Here is a 22,510-nt window from a genome sequence, read left to right as displayed (position 1 = left end):
ACAGCTAGTTGAATAATACAGTAACTAACTGTGTTCTTATATTGGTAATATATCGCCCTCTGTACAAAGATGTTAATCTTAAACCCCACCACAGTTTTATCTAAATCCTGGCTATAAAGCTTGTTAAAACATGAAAGGAAAACATCAGCTATTAAAGAGGTACCTTTGATCTGTACAGCAACAGACTGTTGCCATGCCTTAACAAAAGCCCTCATCAGACACCTTAAAAGCCACTGTTGAATTATTCATTCATAATAATTTAATGTCTGTGTACAGATGGAGATGGCAGGCCCATGTGAAAACACTGAACGCACCAACTACATTTTTTCTATTTTATGTATGCTAAACATATTTTATGTTTTCATGTCAGGAGAAAACAAAGAATAACTCAAAATATAAACGAAAATTGTGAGTCTTATTTGTAAACGTGACTCTTACTTCTTATTTGCTTAACTTGTAACTGCTGAGCCTTATTGCATTAAATATATATAACATTTACATAAAAAATACAAAATCGAAGTTTATTAACCATACTGAAAACAAAGCACATTATTTTAAGTCTGAAGATAATTCAATATGCCGGCTTCACATAAACGAGGCTATTCTCATGATACTCTGATTATTCATTCATTCAATGTTTCTAATCATTAGCATTGAGTGGTTTGATAACAGGTCCCACAACATCTTAAAAATGATTAGCATTGGGAGTCTTAAAAGTCCAGACTGTACATAAAGTTGCCAGGTAACCAGACATGAAAGCAACCAGCAAGTCCATTGATTTAGTCCGGTAACAATGAAAGCACAAAATCTCCATATCGTACTTCAGCATCGATCAGGGAAACAGGACCATCCCCTTTTAATACAGAGAATTATTTTAGCTGATACAAATAATGAAGTTCATTTCATTTTACTCGGCAGGTTTAGCGGCATTTCCCAAAATCAAACGAAAATGTTTTTTCAGTTGTTTTATTTGAAAAATAAACATTGTTCAACATATTACAAAACACTATAAACCACAGAAAATTTTAGACTATAAACAAATTAGGCCTGTGTACCTGTGAGAGTGAGGTTAACATGATCATTTCAGAACTAAAAGAGAGCACTTTTCTCAGAATTTCTCAGGCACAGAATATCTATTTTGTTAATATAAGATGTTTAAAAAATCAATTCACAAAGGCATCTAAAGCACGACATTAAAACTAAAATGACATTTATGTTTAATGAACTTATAGATAAATATTAAATGATATACAAATAAGAGGAACAAATTAAAGCACTAAGTAACTAATCGGAGTTATGGGTAACCAATACTCACTTTTCGCCATGCTTCTTAGCAAAACAAGTGTATGCCATATTACCACAGTATGTTTAAAGACAGGAAATATTTTACTATACGTAAAAGAAACAAATTTTTGACCCATAACTACTGAAATTCAGAACACATGGAAATGAAGTAAACTGAAATAAAACGTGAAAGGTGTAACTTTGTTAGAGCTTTGATGTTTGATTGGATGTTGCAAAGAAGATAAAAATGTTCACCGAACACAAACCAGAGCATTGCAGTACCAGTGCTGGTGAGAGTTACAGCAACACAGAGACCTTTAAAGACAGAAAACAGGGCTCTATGAAGAGCTTAAAAAGTGCGCGACTTCAGCTCACAGTGGAAGCAGATACCACAACTATGAACTTGCTTCTGTATAAATTGCTTAATGTTGAGGAAATAAGTGTACTGACTTCTCCAAAAGACTATACTAAAGCAATAAGCCCCAAGAAGCAGTGGGTTACAGTGCATTTTATAACAGCTAAGGGCGTTGTGGCACGACGCGAAGCGGGGTGCCTAAAACCCCGTAGCTGTTATAAAATTCACTGTAACCCACTGCTTCGCGGGGCTTATTGCTTTTTTAAAACGGTTATTCCATATGCTTAGCAAGGTTTCATAAAATAAAGTAAATAAAATGATATTTAGGCTATGTGGTGCGGTCAGCCGTTATATATTGTGGTATTTTATAACGGCTTAGAACTCCGCTCAGCCAATCAGAATCAAGGACCAGAACTGACCGTTTTATAAAAATTCATTTGTGCATTTCTGGACAAAAACGTTTCCCCTGGTGTATAAATAAAACAAATAATCTATACTGTACAGTATGTTTACTAATACCTTTAATATATGAAAATATTCAAAGTAGGGTTCAAAACCAAATTATGTTTTGTGACCCTAAGTTTAACAAAGCTCTCAGACTTTTGGATAACTGAAATGTCACAATCCAATTTAGGAGATTTTAAATATGAAAGGATTAATAAAAATAGAAGTAGCAACATGTTTTTGGTAAAGTCTTTAGCTTGGAAATGTTGACACTGCAAACAGCTAAACACACCTTTAGCTGGAACAACAGTTCTGTATACTATAATAATCTGTATACTGTATGCTGTGCACACTATGTTCAGTTGTGCCGAGTTAAACTGTAATGAGTGAAGCTATTGAAGCTTTAGGTCCATAAATAAATTCCTTACTCTGCTTTTGCAATGCAAACAGCTCAATAATAAATCTTCAGTTCAGCTGAATTTCTCATTGACTGTGTCTCCAGAGGTTGGTGTCCATTGCAGGGCTGATGGGATACTGAAGCACCTGCTGTAGCTCAGCCTGTGGTGAGATCAGTGAGGAGACTCCAGAGTTTCAGACATTTCACTCAACTCCTCCAAGAGCTCTGTGAAAGAGGGTCTCCTGAATGCCTCTATCTGAGAGTTTCAAAGAGAAATGCAATGGGCAAAACACTTCTATGCTTCATGGGTAGAGGAAATATACTGCATTATAAATTTCACATTCTCATTTGATAAAAATACACTTACCAGACAGCAGCTGGCGGCCAGCTCCAAAAGATGCTGAGGACACCCACTGACCATTCTGCTGAATGCTGACACGTCCAAACCATAATCCTGCAACACATATCGACGCAGGAATAGTAGTTTAGAAAAAGAAGAAATTTAATTGATTATGCGTCAATCAAATTCTGATGTCGGGTTTTATATTTCCGGGCTTTAGTGTCGATTGTGATATTTATAGTCACCTGAGTGCGTGGAAGGATTTCGGGGTCTGCCGGGATTCTAGCCAGGATTTCACACAAAACAACTCCAAAAGAGAACACATCCACCTATCATTACATAAAGCAATGTATGCTTTAAAACATTCGATAAAGAATAAGAGAACACATTTATGTCATAAATTTGGGGTCCTCACCTTGCGGTCATAAGGCTCCCCACGCAACATCTCAGGGGCCATCCAGAACGCTGAGCCCACAAGTGAAAGCTTTCTGTCCTTTGCAGGAAGTTCAACCACTTCTCTAGCCAAGCCAAAATCAGTCACCAGCGCTTCTCTGCCTCTAGCAGTTACCCTTATCAGACAATTCTGTGTAAAGTGAAACACAAACATGGACTTTGCCCATTAGTCTCATTATACTATGGCTATAAGTTAAAAAAAATTTTAAGCTCAACTAAGTTTACATTTGTTAAGCACAACCAACTTAAAATGAACTTGCCAGTGAATAGTTGCACGTTTTATTTTAAATTCTGTTGTATTGTATGAAAATGTTCACCATAACAGATATATTCTACTTTTAATCTAGACTGTAACGTTCCCTAGAATGTATAAGCAGATGCGTATCTTACTACTACATTTGTCAATTTCTCAACTGACAAATGGTGCATTCAAGCTATACACTTTATTAGTATGTGTGTTCCTTGGGAAATCAAGTCAAAACAATGCAATGCTCAACCAATAGTGCTGGGAACATACTAATTATATTAATTTTTTAAAAGTTTTCACATTATCAAAGACAACAATATTAAGAATTCTAGGAATGCCATAACAGACCACTTCATGTAAAAAAACAAATAATATGCACTTCCGGTGTTTAATGGAAACGTTTCAAGTGAAAGTGTTTTACTTAACAACTGCCAGAAGGGGGCGGCAAAAACATGCAAAATAAAGTCTACTTACATTATTCCATAAATCTAAAATTGACATCCAGTCAGAATTATGTTGTGTAGTAATAAATAAACACACAAGAAAGAAAGCCTGAACCTAACCTAAGATAAATAATGATTTCGAACATATGCTACACAAAATAAACATTGACCGTCATTATGTGTTTTATTGTCTCTAGAACTCCTAATGCATTGTAATGTAATGTGGGTTTGGAGACAATGTGCCTGGTGGCTGATGCAGAACTTCCAGATAAATGAAGTTTCTGGTCATCACTTTGTCCGTTTAATAAATTATTCAGCTGAGCCGAGACTTTGTAAAGAGGCTGAATCACCCACAGCTTCTCTCTTCCATTCCAACACCGAATTAAAAAATGATTGTGGTTGTAATAAAAATGACCTGATTTTGGAGGAAAGGCAATTGAAGAGACTGAGCACAGCAAGATGATGCCAGGTACAACTGAGAAATTACGTAAGACCTGTGAAACCATTTGAGCAAAAAGTGCTGTGCGGTGAAGTGTGCATTTGGTTTAAATTAGAATCTACACCACAGTTCAGGCTCAGTTTTCAAACCCTGAAAACCGTGACCTATGATTATAGGACTAAGAAAACCCAAAGCGCAAGCCCGAGTCTAAAGCTTCCAAATTTAGAACAGTAACTCATGCATATGCCAAGTGTTGCAGCAGCCTCTGGCTGTGCTGCTAATGATGGGTTTGGATGAGATGGACTGAGGTGTTCCAGATTCCATATAAATTTTTTAATAAATGACTAAATAAACAAAAGACAAAATAGTTAAAGATACGGTGATTAAAAACTGTTAAATGTATTACGTCATATCACATATACACTGTAAAAAACAACTAGTAAGATTTACTTAAAATTTACTTTAAAAACTGTGTGAAAAAGAAGAGAACATCTGAATTAATTACTTTCCTCATGGAAATACAGTATAAATATACAAACCCGATTCCAAAAAAGTTGGGACACTGTACAAATTGTGAATAAAAACAGAATGCAATGATGTGGAAGTTTCAAATTTCAATATTTTATTCAGAATACAACATAGATGACATATCAAATGTTTAAACTGAGAGAATGTATCATTTTAAGGGAAAAATAAGTTGATTTTAAATTTCATGGCATCAACACATCTCAAAAAAGTTGGGACAAGGCCATGTTTACCACTGTGTGGCATCCCCTCTTCTTTTTATAACAGTCTGCAAACGTCTGGGGACTGAGGAGACAAGTTGCTCAAGTTTAGGAATAGGAATGTTGTCCCATTCTTGTCTAATACAGGCTTCTAGTTGCTCGACTGTCTTAGGTCTTCTTTGTCGCATCTTCCTCTTTATGATGCGCCAAATGTTTTCTATGGGTGAAAGATCTGGACTGCAGGCTGGCCATTTCAGTACCCGGATCCTTCTTCTACGCAGCCATGATGTTGTAATTGATGCAGTATGTGGTCTGGCATTGTCATGTTGGAAAATGCAAGGTCTTCCCTGAAAGAGACGACGTCTGGATGGGAGCATATGTTGTTCTAGAACTTGGATATACCTTTCAGCATTGATGGTGCCTTTCCAGATGTGTAAGCTGCCCATGCCACACGCACTCATGCAACCCCATACCATCAGAGATGCAGGCTTCTGAACTGAGCGCTGATAACAACTTGGGTTGTCCTTGTCCTCTTTAGTCCGGATGACATGGCGTCCCAGTTTTCCAAAAAGAACTTCAAATTTTGATTCGTCTGACCACAGAACAGTTTTCCACTTTGCCACAGTCCATTTTAAATGAGCCTTGGCCCAGAGAAAACGCCTGCGCTTCTGGATCATGTTTAGATATGGCTTCTTTTTTGACCTATAGAGTTTTAGCCGGCAACGGCGAATGGCACGGTGGATTGTGTTCACCGACAATGTTTTCTGGAAGTATTCCTGAGCCCATGTTGTGATTTCCATTACAGTAGCATTCCTGTATGTGATGCAGTGCCGTCTAAGGGCCCGAAGATCACGGGCATCCAGTATGGTTTTCCGGCCTTGACCCTTACGCACAGAGATTGTTCCAGATTCTCTGAATCTTTGGATGATATTATGCACTGTAGATGATGATAACTTCAAACTCTTTGCAATTTTTCTCTGAGAAACTCCTTTCTGATATTGCTCCACTATTTTTCGCCGCAGCATTGGGGGAATTGGTGATCCTCTGCCCATCTTGACTTCTGAGAGACACTGCCACTCTGAGAGGCTCTTTTTATACCCAATCATGTTGCCAATTGACCTAATAAGTTGCAAATTGGTCCTCCAGCTGTTCCTTATATGTACATTTAACTTTTCCGGCCTCTTATTGCTACCTGTCACAACTTTTTTGGAATGTGTAGCTCTCATGAAATCCAAAATGAGCCAATATTTGGCATGACATTTCAAAATGTCTCACTTTCAACATTTGATATGTTATCTATATTCTATTGTGAATAAAATATAAGTTTATGAGATTCGTAAATTATTGCATTCCTTTTTTATTCATAATTTGTACAGTGTCCCAACTTTTTTGGAATCGGGTTTGTACATTAATCTTCCACCATCTAACATTACGTAACTTTATTGTATATTTGTGAGATATGTTATATATGAAACCTTTCAAAACAATATGCAGATTTTTGGCCAAAGATGCAAACAGTAGTCTTTTAGTCAAAACTCTTTTTTTGCTCTTTCTCTCTTTTGCTCTTTCTTCGGTGCAAACAAGCTCTTTCACACTCTGCAAATTAGGGTTCAAAGGCATTCATTGCGGCTTTAGAGAAGTACAGTCAACTTTAACAGCTCCTATTTTCTGAACAACCTCCCACAACCGTGTAAGTTTCAGCACAGTCGAAACCAATTGACGTTCCTGGTGACCAACCTGCGAGATGTGACAGTTGTGCATGTTAATTGCGTGGTTAGCATTTTTGTTTGCTCATTGTTCTTATCTGAATGGATGACAAATTGGCTGTGGCGTAGTGACAAGGCCAGAGTAAACACGAAAAGAGAGGTGGGGGGCCAGCCTGCACATTGTTTGTGCGTTTTGTACTTTCAAATTAGATGGGAAGAGTGTGTGAGAGAGACACAGAGTGAGGGAGAGTGAGAGCGGTAGAGTTTATTACCATCACAATGAAGTGGCCTCGCTGCCTCGCCCCTCACCCAGGTTTGGTAAGCACTTGTGCGACTCCTGGCAACCCATGACGCTCTCGCACAAAAACATCTATGTCTGATTATCTCATGGGAGAATTCTGGGTAAAGTCTAGACACGGGTGATCTACTGATTTCTCAAAGGATCTCGGTGTAAACCATACGAGACTTTCTTCAGTTTAGCGGTCCGTTGCTTATGCGTGTTATTGAAATGAGGAACGGTGCTTTACCTTAGAGTTCAGATCTCTGTGGTAGATGTTTTTGTAGTGTAGATAAATCATCCCTCTGGTGATGTCAGAGGCCAGGTCCACTTTCTCTCTCCAGCATAGGGGAACATCTTTCCGGGCCAAAAGCTCCTCTAAACATCCTCCGCTAACGTACTATCCAGAAAAAAAGTGGGATATAAAGTTGTAGTTGTGTAATTACTGTTGTGTGTCACATAATAAAATATCATCTCATCATTATATATCATTAATATATATTGTTCTGTTGAAATAACTCAAGTAAATGTAACACAAAACAACGCAAAGTGGACGCACTACTTACCTCCAGAATTGGATACAATTTGTCCTCTTTCACACAAATACCCAGATACCTGGAAACAAAAGATGAGAGAGGTTGTAAGCTTGTAACATGCATTAGGAATTACTCAAAAAAAAAAAATGAATTAAGGAGTTAAAGTTCCTGTAGCTCGATTGGTAGAGCATTGTGTCAGATGCACAAAACAGATGCACATGGGTTTAATACCCAGGGAACACAAACACTGATCAACTTGAATTGTAAGTTGCTTTGGATAAAAGTATCTTGAAAATGAAAATCTTTCATGCGTCATCACTAATATATGACAGAACTATGAATTAGCAGTAAATATGGGAAAAAATAATATTTCACTGTTTCATGGTGATCACATATGGTTTTTGTCACATCCATTAGTCCCGTTCATAGGTCAATGTGACTGTAATCTCTAATGGCATAATGAAAGTTGACATGTAACTGGAAAGTTATGATAAGTTACAGCTGTAGAGAGCTTTAAATGTAGCTTTGTCCTTTCATAGTGCACTGGAAAAAGGCCATTCAGAGATTGCTTAGACAAACACACGTGTTCGTGGTGTTAGATCAACAGTGATGTACAAGTGTGTGACTGGCCTTTTTATCAGCAGGAAAACCTGTAATAATCTCATAAACTGTAACAGTCAGAATTTAATGAAAATCTTTGTTGGTAGTGAGGGAGATAATGCAGATTACCTTACTATGTTAGGGTGAGAGAGCTTTTGCAGAAGACTGATTTCTCGTACAATACTGTCCTGGTCTACATCGTTCTTATAGATCTTCACTACCACCACTTTTCGTGTGGTATTGTGGTTTACCTGCAAATGCAGAATACAATATTAAATTACACAGATTTACACTACAGATTTGTACACGTACTATGCATCACAGATAATTCAGAGAATACATGCATAATAACCACAAGAAAAGTCATTTACATTTACATTACTAAATATAACCTTGATATCTTTAATATTGACTGAGTAAGACCATGTCAAAAATTAAAATCATAGTAAAATGAATGGTTGGAATCAAACTTTTATGCTCGTATCTCAGAATTAGATTTTGAGACTGTAGCCTGGTTTTCACAGACCGGATCATGAATTTGCTGAGGGTTTTTTATTTGATATATTTTATGGCTCTGTATAATGTTGTGTAACATTTATAAGGTATTTTTATATAAAATGATTTATTCTTATCACTAACACATATTATAACACATTGCACACATTTTAACAAATGCATTTTATTTACATCTCACCGTGTCATTACAGATTCTGTTTTTTTAAAGCATTACCTTGTAAACCTTTGAGAAGAAGCCACTGCCAATCAGCTCATGCGTGAAGTTTTCCCAGAATTCTAGTTTGCGGACAGCTGTGCGTAGTTTCTGCCAGCGATCCACGTGGCAGTATGTATCAGAAGACTCGCTATACAGTGTCGGGCTGGTGGGCTCAGACGAAACGTCTACCTCGCACATCCTGGAGACCTCCACTAGAAACCAAACACACATACACACACACACGCACGCACGCACGCACGCACGCACGCACGCACGCACGCACGCACGCACACACACACACACACACACACACACACACACACACACACACACACGCGCACACGCGCACACACACGCACACACGCACACAGGCACACACACGCACACGCACGCACGCACACACACACAATTAATTAGGTAAATAACAAATATGTAAAGATAACTATAAGAGAGTCTATGGGAAATGTTCAAGATTACAAATGAAAACAGCATTAGAATAAGAGTTGTGACAGAAAAATACATTTAATAATGATTTACTGTACAATATTATTTAAGCACAAAGATTTAATTGGAAAAAACATGACAGCTTCTACTATATAAGAGAAGTTATGAAGAGTGTGTGTATGTGCGCGTGTGTATGAAAGTGAACCTCTCCAGCATCTTGGTTTCAGCTCGCAAGCACTCTATTAGCTCACTTAGTAGTATCTGGGTTTTTTCTGCATAGAGTATTTGGAGGCGGCCGCCTCAGCCAAATTTCGTGCCGCCTCCGACTCTTGGCAAAATTATGTCGGGTGTCTTCACAAAAAACACTGCGGGCATTAAACAGACTGTCATTTGTAACTGCAGTTGCGGCATTACGCCACAATATAGGCGCTGTTTCGTTATCAGCACAGTGAGGCGCCGAAGAGTTCAGTAGAAGAGCTTTATTAGCTGTGTTTGGCGGCTGTTCTTGTGTTTTACGTTAAATTTTTTGAAAAGGTTTCCTAAATTAACGTGCTGTACATCATTGGAATGTTTTTAGCTGTTATGTTGGCTCGTAGAATTAGCGTTATACTGTACACGGCGAGTTCGCCAGTATGAACGCACATTGCGATCAGACCGACTCGCACACAAATGACTCTTTTGAACCGATTCATTCTAAACATAATGTAAGAGATCAGCGATTCATTCAAAGCTCAGTGAACCACAAGAGAACGTAGGATGTGAATGAACTTTGCTCATTTAGTAAGACTGGTTAATTATCGCCTGAAGAGTTAGTTAAGCTTGTATTCAAATTTTCAACTTTTCTGTTCAGGTGAATAAATTGAATGTTTTATATAACTTATTAGTTGTCATTTTCATCAAATTTTTAGAACTTTAATATAAGTGTTTTGTTAAGTCACTTAAAGGGACGGTAGGCCCACGCATTGCACCACCTCCGCCTCATTTTGAGCCAGGAAAAACCCTGAGTATAGCTCTGGTTTGCTGTGGTAGGGTATAAATCTGGCAGAATAATGAGGTCCTAAAATAGACAAGCTGCAAGCAGAAAAAGACTGATGTGGTGATGAGAGACTTCAGTGTGGTTTCTTCAGCGAAACTCGCAACAGCAGCAGCAGCATAGACAAACAACTAAAGTATCCACTATCTAAACCCACACACAACACCATCACAGGATATTTGCAACATGAAATGTTTCCACACATAACAGTGGTTTTCGTCTGGTTAGATGAGCAACAAGTAGAGCAAAGTTTACAAAACAAAAAGAAATATTACGTTTTCACCAAAGCAGTCCAATAATTATTTTTTAGCGATGGGGAGACGCTGATAGAAAGGCAGGGCATTGAAGTCAATGGAGACAGTTGTCACAGCTCGATGATTCGCCGGGGAACAGTACGGAGTGGCACGCTTACAAAACCCGCCAGCGTTTGTCACTCGAGAGGGAATCATCTAGCCTTATTCATCCTGAGCTGAGTGCATACATGAGGCTTTTGTGTTTCCAGCACCAGTCACACATTCACAGCCCTTTCAGTTTCACAGCGCGCTAAAATAGTAAAAAGCTAACTAAAAGACTAAGCACTGACTTTGGGTTTGAAAGTCATTCTATTAAAGAATTTGAATAACACTACATTTGGTTGCTTGTCATAATGCCTACACAATGGTGCTTCGGTTATAACACATTCTGAGAAAAGACAAAACTTCCTGTAAATGACATAATATTGCACCCAGGTGTGAGTTTTAACATCTTCCTACCACAAGACGACTTACGTGAAAAACTGCCGATCAACACAGAAACATGTCAAGGAGAGATCAAGCATGCAAGCTCATATCGCTTTAGACAAAGATCACACTAGTTAACAGTGTTGCGATAAAATGTAGCACTGGAATTGGACTCGGTCTCCCACATCTCTCAGAGGAAACAGATGCTATCTAAGTGGCAACTGACGTCTGGCACTGTAGAGGAAACTGAAGGTTTCTGATATACGAGGGTCAAAGGGAGACGTTTACTCAGTTTACACAGCGCACCGCACGTCAGAACATGCCGTCATGAGACCTGCAACCTGATTTCACATGTACACTAGAGGAAGTCCACCCTCAACCTGGACTTTTACACGAAGACTGACACTTCAGTGTGCAGAATGGGCATAAAATGAAAAAGAAACTTTTTGGTTTAATAGGAACTTTTGGGGAAAATACATTTTTATTTAAAACAAACAAAAATAAGTTATTGAGCAAGTACATAAAAAACGCATTCAAAAATATCACTTTACCCCAACTTGCAACGGTATAGCTTATAAAATTATTTAAGTTGAGCTGTCGTTTACTGTTTCTTATGAAATGTCAGTTTGATGTCATTTTATGTTATGATAAACATAAGTATGTAAAGTACCCTGCAATTCTATGTTTCAACAAACATGCTAATATAGCAGCGAAAGTTACAGATTGCAGCTTTAAAGGGGTTATATGGCGCGAAAACGTGTTTTTCTGTGTCTTTGGTGTGTTATAAGTTGCCCATGCATGTATTAGACACGTGAAATTGCAAAGAGTAATGTGATGGAACAAAAGATGCATTCTATCTAAAAGCGAATGCTCACCCAGACCTGCCTGAAACGCCTCGTGTAACCACACCCCCACAAATCTACGTCAGTTCGTGGTATGACTTGACTAAGACCGCCCAAATGTATACGCAAGTAAGGTGGGCGTACCTGTCAGCACAATTGCTTTGGAACTTGGCGTTCCAAATATGGTAAGAGGCATTACATTTCTGTCACACGCAGTATTTGACCAATCACTACGCACTGGTTAACTGGCCAATCATAGCACACCTCACTTTTCAGAGCGATGAGCTTTGTAAAAAATCTGCGCGTTTCAGAGAGGCGGGGCAAAGAGGAGATACAAACATGGAAAATACAGAGTTTTTTAACCTTAAATCGTGTATACACATTGCATTAGTTCTAAAACAAACGATAATATTCATTTTAGCCGTGTCATATGACCCCTTTAAGACATGTTGAATAAATAACAAAAACCACAACATGTACACTGTAAAACTTTGCTGTAGTTTTGCAGCAGGTTTGCCAGTAACTTACTGTAGATTTACTACTTTCCTATTAGTACTTTTTTCAATTTGAGTAAAACTTTAATCAAAATTAAAACACTTAATTTTGAGATTCAAAATGAGCAAGAAGAGACTGGTCTCATTACTGGCATTAGCACAGCAACACTGCAAAAATGACATTCTTCCAAAGCATTTTTGTCTTGTTTTATAGTAAAACTGTTCAAAACTTCTTAAATTATGATACATTTACACAACAAGAATAGTGACCTAAGATATTTAGTCTTGTTTATGAAAGAAAATATAAGAACTATGCAAGTTTATGGTTAAAACAAAATTGTAAATGAAAATGCAAAATTACAGCAAAGTGTACATTGAGTCACTTGGCAGATTTTTTTCCTCAAAGAAACTGCCATGCTACAATAAAATTGTTGTTTGAAGTACAGAACAACTAAACAAGAGGATACATGTTCAAGTCACGATATTCACACCAAGTAAATCACTTCCACTCACACCATAATACACATCCATGTACAGCACACACCACCATAATCTTTTTGCAGTCATTTTATCCACATCATGACATGTTCTCAGAGAAACAGAACATTCACATTGGATGGTGTGAAGTGCAGGGGCAGTAGCTGTAAGTCTGTTCCAGATTGGATTTGCTGGAGAAGAGAGCAGCTTTGGCATCAGCCCAGAGATCTCCCCCTCAGATTCTCTCCCACTCTTTCTCTCCACAAAACAACATTCAGCACAGCGGTCAGCGTGGCATTCCATACGACAAAAATGCCAGAAGTCATACTGATGTCTCTGTCTTTTCAGTCTGTGTCTATCTTTCCTATGGAGTCTCAAGAAGTAATGAATTCTGCCTGTTTAAACACAGCAACCGATCAAACCCACATGTGCAAACTCAATTCTCAAAGCAATTCAGAAGTGATGGCAGTCATAATAGACTTTAAAGAGAGCCCACCTCTCTGATAAGATCAATCTGAAGAGACAAGAAGAAACTGCCCGTTACATTTATACCAGCTAATTGTTTTGTCCTGGAAAGCTGTGGTTTTAGGTTGTGGTGTGGTGCAGTTTAAAAAATGACATAACTTAATCTTATTGCCTAAAACACTACAAGGATTTTTTAAATGTTAAAATAACTTCCTCGCGTAAATGTTAAACACCTAATATATATCGAAGTAAGCAGTACTTATCCCTTATCAGCAAGATTCAGTCTTTCATCATATTTTTCTCATGAACTAATGACTCAAAGCTCATCTCAAAATTTGATCAACATAAACACGATGCATCACTCAGCATCACTTTTATTTGAAAAATAGTATCAGTGCCTATCTACCCTAAACTTTTATTTCTCACTGTAACAACACTTCAATCTGCTTCAAACAGGAAGTCCCCGGTGCAAAGAACCTTGCATTATTCCTTCATACATTTAAGCTGTACTGTTGAAGACAAAAAGACAAATAAGACAGTATGTAGAAAGAGAAAGTATTGAGCAACTTTAAATCATTTTAAAAAATACCAAAGAATGCTCAGGGTATTTCATTAGTATTTCAGAAATAGTTGGATCTAATCTTCAATTGGCTTTAGGCTGTTTCAAATGACAGAGAAACTGGGATGTGTGCTGTACTTTTGGAAGGAGATGGAGGGAGGGAGAGCTATGTTTTCCTGTCTCACACCAAAGGGCAGGGAGGATCTCAACTATGTCATCACCAGAGCACAAACTCTCAAGAACGGAAAATAGCTGCCTACTATATTTATATGAGACGAAAGGAACCTATACCAGAGGCAATAGGCATATTTGTTTTATATCACACCTGACTGTATGGGATATGTATGGGGCACCTCACTGTATGGGATAGACTGAAAATATATGTTAATAATTATATACTAAAAATGATATGTTAACCTAAAGAGAATAGGACAGTTCCACATATTCCACGAAATGTAAGTCATTTTACATGATTAAAAACAGTGAAAATGTTGAATGCTGACCAATGAGATATTTATGAATGTTTTACTGAGCTTTGTTTTCCCAAATTCACCCCTGTGATCCATCTGACACTGGAAAGTCCAGCCATGCACCTGCCATACAGTTAACATTGTATACCTGCATCCCTCCTATCTGCATACGCTATAAGTTTGGATGTTATAGCCATATATATGTCATTTACACTGTATAAGATATTATAATCAGTATAATGTTTAATAATCAACAAATTAGCACACATTATTATCAATGGTGATTACGTCTGTTATAGTTACCATTTATGTACTGTGTGTGTATGTGTTTAAACATACATCAGACTGCCTGAACAGCAGAGCCTTGGTAGCTCTCAAGAATTCTTCCACATCTACTAAAAATACGTAAGTACAAAAACAAGAGGCTTCAAAGACATCTATCCACTGTGAGTGATGCTTAGAAACTGTGCCAGTATACGTTGGGAACATACGCTGGAAATACGCAGTGATCTTGCCTGAGACTTAATGCTGAGATTCAAACCAAGACACCGAGTAAAGAGACATTGACCACAGCCCTGCAAAAGTGGCCACAAGATCATGATTTCAACTCTGAAAAGCAACCTACCATTTACAAGGAACATATGATCTGAGAGTATTTTGGCCACATGCAGGCTTTCTTACATTCCCCTCTTCATGATACCCTCCCCAGGGATCCACCAACTTCAATGTCAAGTGAAGATGAAAAAACTCTCGAATGAGTCAGGCATCGATCTGCTTATAATATCACCCGATGCAACAGGTAAAGAAATGACATGATGTTCATGACATAGCACAAGTATAAAATCACTTTAATGATTAAAAAACAAAACAGACAATGTTACTTACTGCACTGGTTTAATAAGCTATTCATGTGCATCTTGGGATGGGTGGAGGGCCAGTCAAAACACAGACAAGCTTGGTAGTGCCTATATCACAGAAACTATGAGAAAATGACACAAATACAAGCAACAATGAACGAAGACACAAAAAACAGAACCACAGAAGTCTTAACAGAGCCCAGATGATCAAAAACTGACTAAAAGAACAATAAATTCACCTGGCAATTCAAATAAAGTTCACATGCTGTTGTAGGCTACATAATGTGCACTCAGAGAGCTTTTAAATTACACTTTTTATCGCATTACATCAAACAAATTGTATAAACAAGAAACTGACAGACGCACGAGTAGGTGGATTGATGGATAGTGAGCAATATTTCCATTCGAAATGTTATAAGCTGAATTTGCACGTGTAGGCTGTGATTCTTTATAAATAAACACAGACATAACAGTGTTCTCATGAAAATGATCAAAGTTAGTAGACCCCAATAAAACATCTGCTACTTACAGCAACACTCCGGTGTCTTCACTTCCGCTGATGATAAACCGATTACCGAGTGTTCCAATAAATTCGATTATGACTTAACACGTTGTGATCTTTGAGGATGAATTGAGTTTCTAGTGGGAGGCAAACCGTGGTATCGCTCTTACATCGCTTCTTGGAGGGACTCCATGCTCCGTCACTCACTCAACCCAGACGATCGTGAAATAGCAAAAGCACCCTCCTTCACACTGCTTCATGGGTTTAAAGTAGTCTAGCAAAGATAAAATGCGGTTTTAATGGGCTGTGTATAGTACGAACCGCGAGTAGTGACGTCACGATTCTTCCGTTCAACCACGCCCACCTGTAGAGACCAAGGATTGGCTCCAAACCAGGAGTGTTCAGTGTTGCCTATTTAGACAGGATTTTTAGCATGATCCGTCACTGTAGGCAGCTAATGCAACAGGACAAAATCATTTGGAATTTTTCAGCTGTTTTAAAAGCCCGTATAGATTTTGCATGATGTTATTTATTTTAAGAAAGCAAGCAAAAAAGGTTTGGTAGAGATTACAGTTAATTCCCATACACAAATTTGATAGCAAATTTTACATATAACAAGTAAAAATAGTCATGGGTGCAGCTGTATAATCCATCTGTAGAAACTCACGACTGGTTAACTCAAAACGATGCTGCGAGTACTCAAATTTCTTTAACATAAACAGAAGTTGCCAATCATAATCTCTGTTTACTTTCTAATTTTTATTTTCAGATTGTAAATCATTAAGTTTCTTTTTTTCTTCTAATTATACAAGCACAATTTAAGATTTTTCCCGTAGCTACTGTAAGTGTAATGTATTGGTTTGTTTGTAATTTTAACAATACGTAGGTATTCATTAATTTAACAGTTCTTGGTTTCCAAAATACCTCACCGAGTGCGTTTGTCGCTATTATTAATAGGTAAACAGCGCCACCATGTGTACGCATCAGAATCTAAGCAATTAAAGGGTTAGTCCACCCACAATTGAAAATTCTGTTATCATTCACTCTTAATTTGTTCCAAACCTGTATAGATTTCTTTCTGGTGAACAAAGAGGAGCAGCAGGCAGTTTGCCCGGCAGATTTCAACACAAACCTGTTCCTAAACTATATACAGGCTTGGAACAACTTGGGGAGAGTAATTCATGACATATTTTTCATTTTTGGGTGGAGAATCCCTTTAAACAAACAGCTCAATTTGTAATCTACAAATATTTTATTAGCAAACACATATCATACATCGCACTTTAAATACAAGTTAATAAATGTAATTTCACGTGAAAGTGTACGTTCACACGAGCTGTAGTACAGAATGTGTGCACTAAGCATGTTTTGTAAAAAAAGAACACAAAGAATTGCGTTATCATTATAAAGCACCACATGAGACTAAAAAAGGGGCTTAAGGCACAAACAATAAGCGTTTAAAAAAATAAATCTCAACTTTACAGTAACCTCAAAAGTACATTCAGTATCAGTAATGTCAAAAAAGCACCATAATAAAGCATAAAAAGATCACAAAATGTTCTGAAGTCATTCCCATTTCAAATTTCTGGGTGTGCACATCACCCCAAACTTCCCAAAATACTCCAGGTCCCACAGTAACTCACACATATTGCAGCAACATCTGTGATGGTGATAAAATAAATGCTGTGATAAATTACTTAAGTGCTGCATGTACTAAAAGACATGGTACAAATAATCTAGTACTGTATAAACAAGACCTGCAAACTCGAAAGAGGTGAAAATGGTGACAGCCATACCGGGGTGGGGGTGTTGTTTGGTGCGATGGGTCTGGGGGCATGCTCTAAGATTTTTTGTGTAAAAATTTTTGATGTAAATTATGCATTCTGGCACACTCTGACAAGAAAAAAGACAGTATTTGCTTCAATTTAAAAAAAACTGTCACACCAGCCACAATTTGCTGGTCAAAATATATTTCTTCAGTCTTTTGGCCTGGAAAAGTTTTTCAAGTTTTGTTTGCGCGTCTGACGTTTTGCGTTTGGTTTCTAAACATGCAGGATTGAGAAAATAAAGTAAAGGACCTGATTGATGCGAGTTATAAGAGCTCAAAAAAGAAGCTTTCATAAAAAAGTTGATTAAACAGTACTAACATGTAAAACGAGCTTTCTGAAAGTCATACCAAATTTTAAGCAGGTACTGTGGTTTAAAGCCATTCACTGTAATGCGGCTGTCAAAAGTGCACCTGTCATACTTTAGTTTACGCACTTCAAAAAGATTCCTGAGTCTAAGAAAGCGCGTGGAATAAACTGGTTTTACACCGAGTACACGCAGGCATAACCCCACATAGACATCTTCAAGTGGAACTGGCTGAACAAACCTAGAAGCCAAATATATTTTTAAGGCCAGATCAGTAGAAAAGACATAAGCTGCTCCAGACACATAAGTAGGATATGAAGTGTCTGGGTAAATATCCTCTGAGAGAAACCATTTGCTGAGGCTGTTTCTTTTAGGATGACCATCTCTGATGACTGATCCTGTGATGTAATTCTCTCTAGAGGACTCTCCCTTTGCATGCAGGTAGTTCACAAGGTAAGGCACGTTGAGAAAAGTATCTGCATCAATTTTCATGGCATACTGGGCACGCTGGCAGTATTTGGCTATCCAGTTCATGATCATAATCGTCTTGATAGTGAGATTCTGGTAGGTGTCCACAAAATCCATTTGAATGATGTCCCAATATTCCTTGCTCTCCCTTTCCAGCTGCAGCTGAAGTGTTGGGTTGTTTTGTACGGGCTGTCCTAAGACAAAAAAACTCAAAATAGTCACACCAGAAGTCAAGCTCTCATGACCCCACGTCTTTCTAATGGCAGTTCTCGCCTCTGTTTCTCTCAGAGTCACGGGGATCATAAGAACCAGGTAAGGTCTCTTCTTCTCACAGAGGTCCGGCTGGTTGAGAATGTATCTGTATGAAGATGGTGATATCACATCATAAAGCTCTTTAGATATAGGAGTCCAGTTTTTGTGATATGGCAAATATATGTTGTTTAAAACCAGGATAGCCAAAACTGTACTTAATCCAGCCACAGCAAGGTACGTTAAAACCCTGCGTGGCGAAAGTTTGGCCATATTACCGTGAACACGTTTTTTAAATACGGTTTATATCCCGTCCAGATGACAATTCACTAAACAGTCATGAAGCAGAAATGCTGAACATATAAGGCGAAGTCCATCTCTGTGTATCTGTAGGCGTTTGTTTGGAAGCGTGCCCCACTGTTCCTCTCGACTTCTTCTTGCCCTGCTGGATATAGAGGGTGTTTCTCAAACGCAAGGACGCTTCCTGGGCAGGTATAAATCTCGGCTGCACGTCATCAAGTGACGTGGCAGCCGAGAACAGAAGTTTGCTTGGAAGGAGCTTTCGCTTTGGCCCTGTCCCAAATGGCGCACTTGCGGTCTCGTGGACTTAAATTGCGCGTTCTCGCCAAGTCTACGAGTCCGTAAGGTATCCCATTTGTCTTTTTAGAGCTCAGAAGTCTGCTCGCGAGCGCCTCCTTTGTGCCCTCGATGCGGTCTTCGGTGAAGCCCGCATTGACACAGACTCCACTGAAGTCCCCTACCCAGGAATCCTTGCGAGCGCCCAATCACAGAACGGATGGGAGGAGTGTCGTGGATGTCAGACATATACGTAAACATGACGGATACATTTTTAAATGTATGTTTTGATTAAATTCAAAATTAATTTATTAATTAGTTACTTATTCATATTATTGCTTATTTATTTTCTATTATGCCAGCTATTCAAGAATAAAAACGTTTAATGCAGTGCATTTTCTTACTTAAGGTAATATGTTTTGTTGTAGATCTATATCTAGTTGTCTCTGGGCTCTGTAAAGCTAAACAACACAGCTTCTTTATTATAGAGAAATATTAAATAACAACATATATGCATATTAAGAAGTGTATACAGAAGAATAGTGTATACAAATAAATACATATACATAAGCAGTTGCATTTACGTCATGACAAATGAATGCATTACAAACATCTAGTATTACAAAGTATCTATTGCATAATGCTCGGGTGGTATATCAACATATGAAATATAGAACAATAAAGACCGCCAGCTCCTGTCCCAAATAACTACAATGGGACAACAAGTGGTCGACTTCACGCGGCACTGCGCAGACTGATCAGCGAATGACAACAAAGTACCGCGAGAGAGATTAGAAAGCACCGCTTGCTCTTTCCAGTGTGATGACCTCAAGTCTGTCCCAAAATGCACTCCCATGTACCCTTGTGGACTCGTGCCTAGTGCCTTATAGGTCTGCACTTCCTGACGTCACCAAGTGTGGACTCAGAGGAGGTCCACAAGACCGGAGTGCGCCATTTGGGACAGGGCCTTTGTGTCCTTCGTTCAGGCTGTTTTGCAGGATACAACAACTGTATCCTTCGCTGCCTGAAATCACCCACAACCCTTTGCACACGTTCCAAAAGAACATCGCGAAAATCCAGTCGGCACTTTCTTCACATAATTTTTATGTAATAAAAGACAAAAAATGCAGAAATGAATAATTAAATATGTATAATGATTTATAATATGGTACATGACATTATTAAAATGAAAAGTTGTATTTGTTAATATTATTTAATGGACCTGAGCTAACATGAGCTAAAAATGAACTGTTGCGTTGTTATGCACAACATTATTATGCACGATTGAAAATAAAATGAACAATAGGAGGTGCTCTCTCTATGATTTTATTTATTTTTCTGTGGTCACACGTGACTTCTCTCTTTAAAGTAACCGCGGAGGCGGAAACCGTAATGACGTTGCCATGAGCTCTTACTAGACAAGTAGGGGTCTCTGCAGGTGAGAAGGGGGAGTCTGCAGACCCGGAGCAGGCAGTTTTACGCCCCAAGCAATTTTGCGCCCCAGGCAGTTTTACACACCTGTTTTTACTTATTTGTCCAGTAGGGGGAACTGTACATTAAGAACCACCAGAACAGACCTAAGAACAGATAACTTCATCGTCCATCACGAGTTATGGTAAATAAACGTTTTCAGGCAATCGTCCAACATGTATAGTTTTAAATGATTTATTGATATCGATATGAATTAATTTCAACATCTAAAAAGATATGTACGGTATGTGTAATTTATACTCAAGACAATAAAATGTATACTTATTTACCAGGACCAGGTCGATGTTCTGTCTGGATCAACCTTAGTGTATGCTTACTCGATATCTCTTACTCGTTTTCATAATTATTTTCTTTTTAATTTTATTTTGTTGTCTGTCTCTGGCCTATGTGATGGCCTTTTCTGGTAACATATTCTTCTGCCCTTTCGAAAATTGACCATGGTTTTACTACAGTTAAAACCAAAAAACCATGGTTACTGTAGTAAAACAATGGTTATCACAAAATAACCATGGTTTTGAAAACCATGTTTTTGTAAAAACCATAGTAATGTAATCATTGCGCCAAAAAACTATGGTTACTACACTTGTACCACAAAAAAAACATGGTTTATTTTCGTAAGGGTGACCCTGTTTACTTGCATTAATACATAGCATTACTACAGTAGGCTTATATGTAAACCATTTCAATTTAGCTGCACACATACTTAAGTTATTTATTATTTTAAGTCGTTACAACTTCCTACAAAACGGAGAGCCCCATATTCAGAACTAACAATTAATCACAGGTGAGAACATCACAGTCAACATAATAATTAGCCAGCAAACAATTTTCTTAAATGTGTTTTAAGAAAACAAAAGATCAATAATCGAGCACCAACAACCACAAACATGTTCAATCTCAAATTGAAAACTTTATTCCCATATGGAATAAAATAAATTATCATATTATGTAATGTACATATAAAATACATTTTTGTTAAAATAGCTTAATGATCCTGATTAAAATGTATGTGCACCTAATGTGGGTTTTATCATGTTTGTGATTGTTAGTGCTCAATCGTGTGTCTTGTTTTCTTAATAGCAATTGTTGGCTGGCTAATTAGGCCTATTATGTTGTGATGTTATTGATCTCATCTGTAATAATACAGGTGCTGGTCATATAATTAGAATATCATCAAAAAGTTGATTTATTTCACTAATTCCATTCAAAAAGTGAAACTTGTATATTATATTCATTCATTACACACAAACTGATATATTTCAAATGTTTATTTCTTTTAATTTGATGATTATCCCATAGACTCCCATTATAAAAAGTCCAGGTGGATATCTTTGCAACACAGTGTGGTAGAGACACTGGGGGTGGGGTCATCTGACTCAGGCAACCAATCAGTATTAGAGATAGTCTTCTTCTAGTCTATCCTTTAGAGATAGTTCTACCCTTGTAGAGGTGGCACGGACTGTACCCGGACAAAAAGAAAAGCAAAATGCAAGAAGAGAGAGGAGAGAAAAAATGAACCCCTTGAACACTAAGAGACTTCTTGTGGTCTCCTTTAAACTTTAAGGATGTCACATCCTACAGACGTGACTGACCCAATCAGGAGATGGCACCTTTTGAGGGAAATGTAATTGTCTTTGTCTTCCACACGGTGTTTTGCATGTGGAAGCTGATTGGATGGAACTAATATGAAAAGAGTTACCAAGACACAACAAACATTAACATTAAGGAAATCACAAATGCGCCTCATAGACACCAAACATGATCTACATATCA

At 37.9% G+C, this 22,510-nt stretch overlaps 2 protein-coding genes across 3 annotated transcripts; both read right to left on the bottom strand.

Annotated features, from left to right (window-relative positions):
- Window positions 1–593: 593 nt before the first annotated feature.
- zgc:162952 (PKc_LIMK_like_unk domain-containing protein) lies at window positions 594–16,153 on the bottom strand. Of its 2 annotated transcripts, XM_057328235.1 has the most exons (10): window positions 15,848–16,153; window positions 15,347–15,440; window positions 8,977–9,170; window positions 8,376–8,497; window positions 7,677–7,725; window positions 7,361–7,510; window positions 3,236–3,403; window positions 3,066–3,149; window positions 2,848–2,934; window positions 594–2,736 (listed from the first exon to the last, which is right to left on the bottom strand). In XM_057328235.1, exons 2-10 carry the CDS (start codon window positions 15,375–15,377, stop codon window positions 2,653–2,655), a joined length of 969 nt encoding a protein of 322 aa, XP_057184218.1. In that variant the 5' UTR covers window positions 15,378–15,440; window positions 15,848–16,153; the 3' UTR covers window positions 594–2,652. The 2 variants fall into 2 exon arrangements, with proteins under 2 accessions (XP_057184218.1, XP_057184224.1); XM_057328241.1 differs by lacking the exon at window positions 15,347–15,440.
- Window positions 16,154–16,967: 814 nt separating this feature from the next.
- On the bottom strand, window positions 16,968–19,520 carry b3galt8 (beta-1,3-galactosyltransferase 8). Its single transcript, XM_057362298.1, has one exon. The coding sequence runs from the start codon at window positions 18,941–18,943 to the stop codon at window positions 17,963–17,965; it is 981 nt and encodes a 326-aa protein (XP_057218281.1). The 5' UTR covers window positions 18,944–19,520; the 3' UTR covers window positions 16,968–17,962.
- Window positions 19,521–22,510: the final 2,990 nt, after the last annotated feature.

Source organism: Triplophysa rosa, linkage group LG2, assembly GCF_024868665.1.
Source record: "Triplophysa rosa linkage group LG2, Trosa_1v2, whole genome shotgun sequence".
Lineage (NCBI taxonomy): Eukaryota > Metazoa > Chordata > Actinopteri > Cypriniformes > Nemacheilidae > Triplophysa > Triplophysa rosa.
Note: the sequence above shows the minus strand (reverse complement) of the source record. Positions and strands in the feature narration are given on the sequence as shown.

Bases quoted from the DNA above. Each gene is read 5' to 3' on its own strand.
- b3galt8 (XM_057362298.1), bottom strand. From the start codon at position 18,943: ATGGCCAAACTTTCGCCACGCAGGGTTTTAACGTACCTTGCTGTGGCT.
- zgc:162952 (XM_057328235.1), bottom strand. From the start codon at position 15,377: ATGCACATGAATAGCTTATTAAACCAGTGCA. The intron at 8,498-8,976 runs GTAATGCTTTAA...CTGCATTTGCAG, and splicing joins TCTTCTCAAAGGTTTACAAG to GTAAACCACAATACCACACG. The intron at 2,935-3,065 runs GTGACTATAAAT...TATGTGTTGCAG, and splicing joins AAATCCTTCCACGCACTCAG to GATTATGGTTTGGACGTGTC.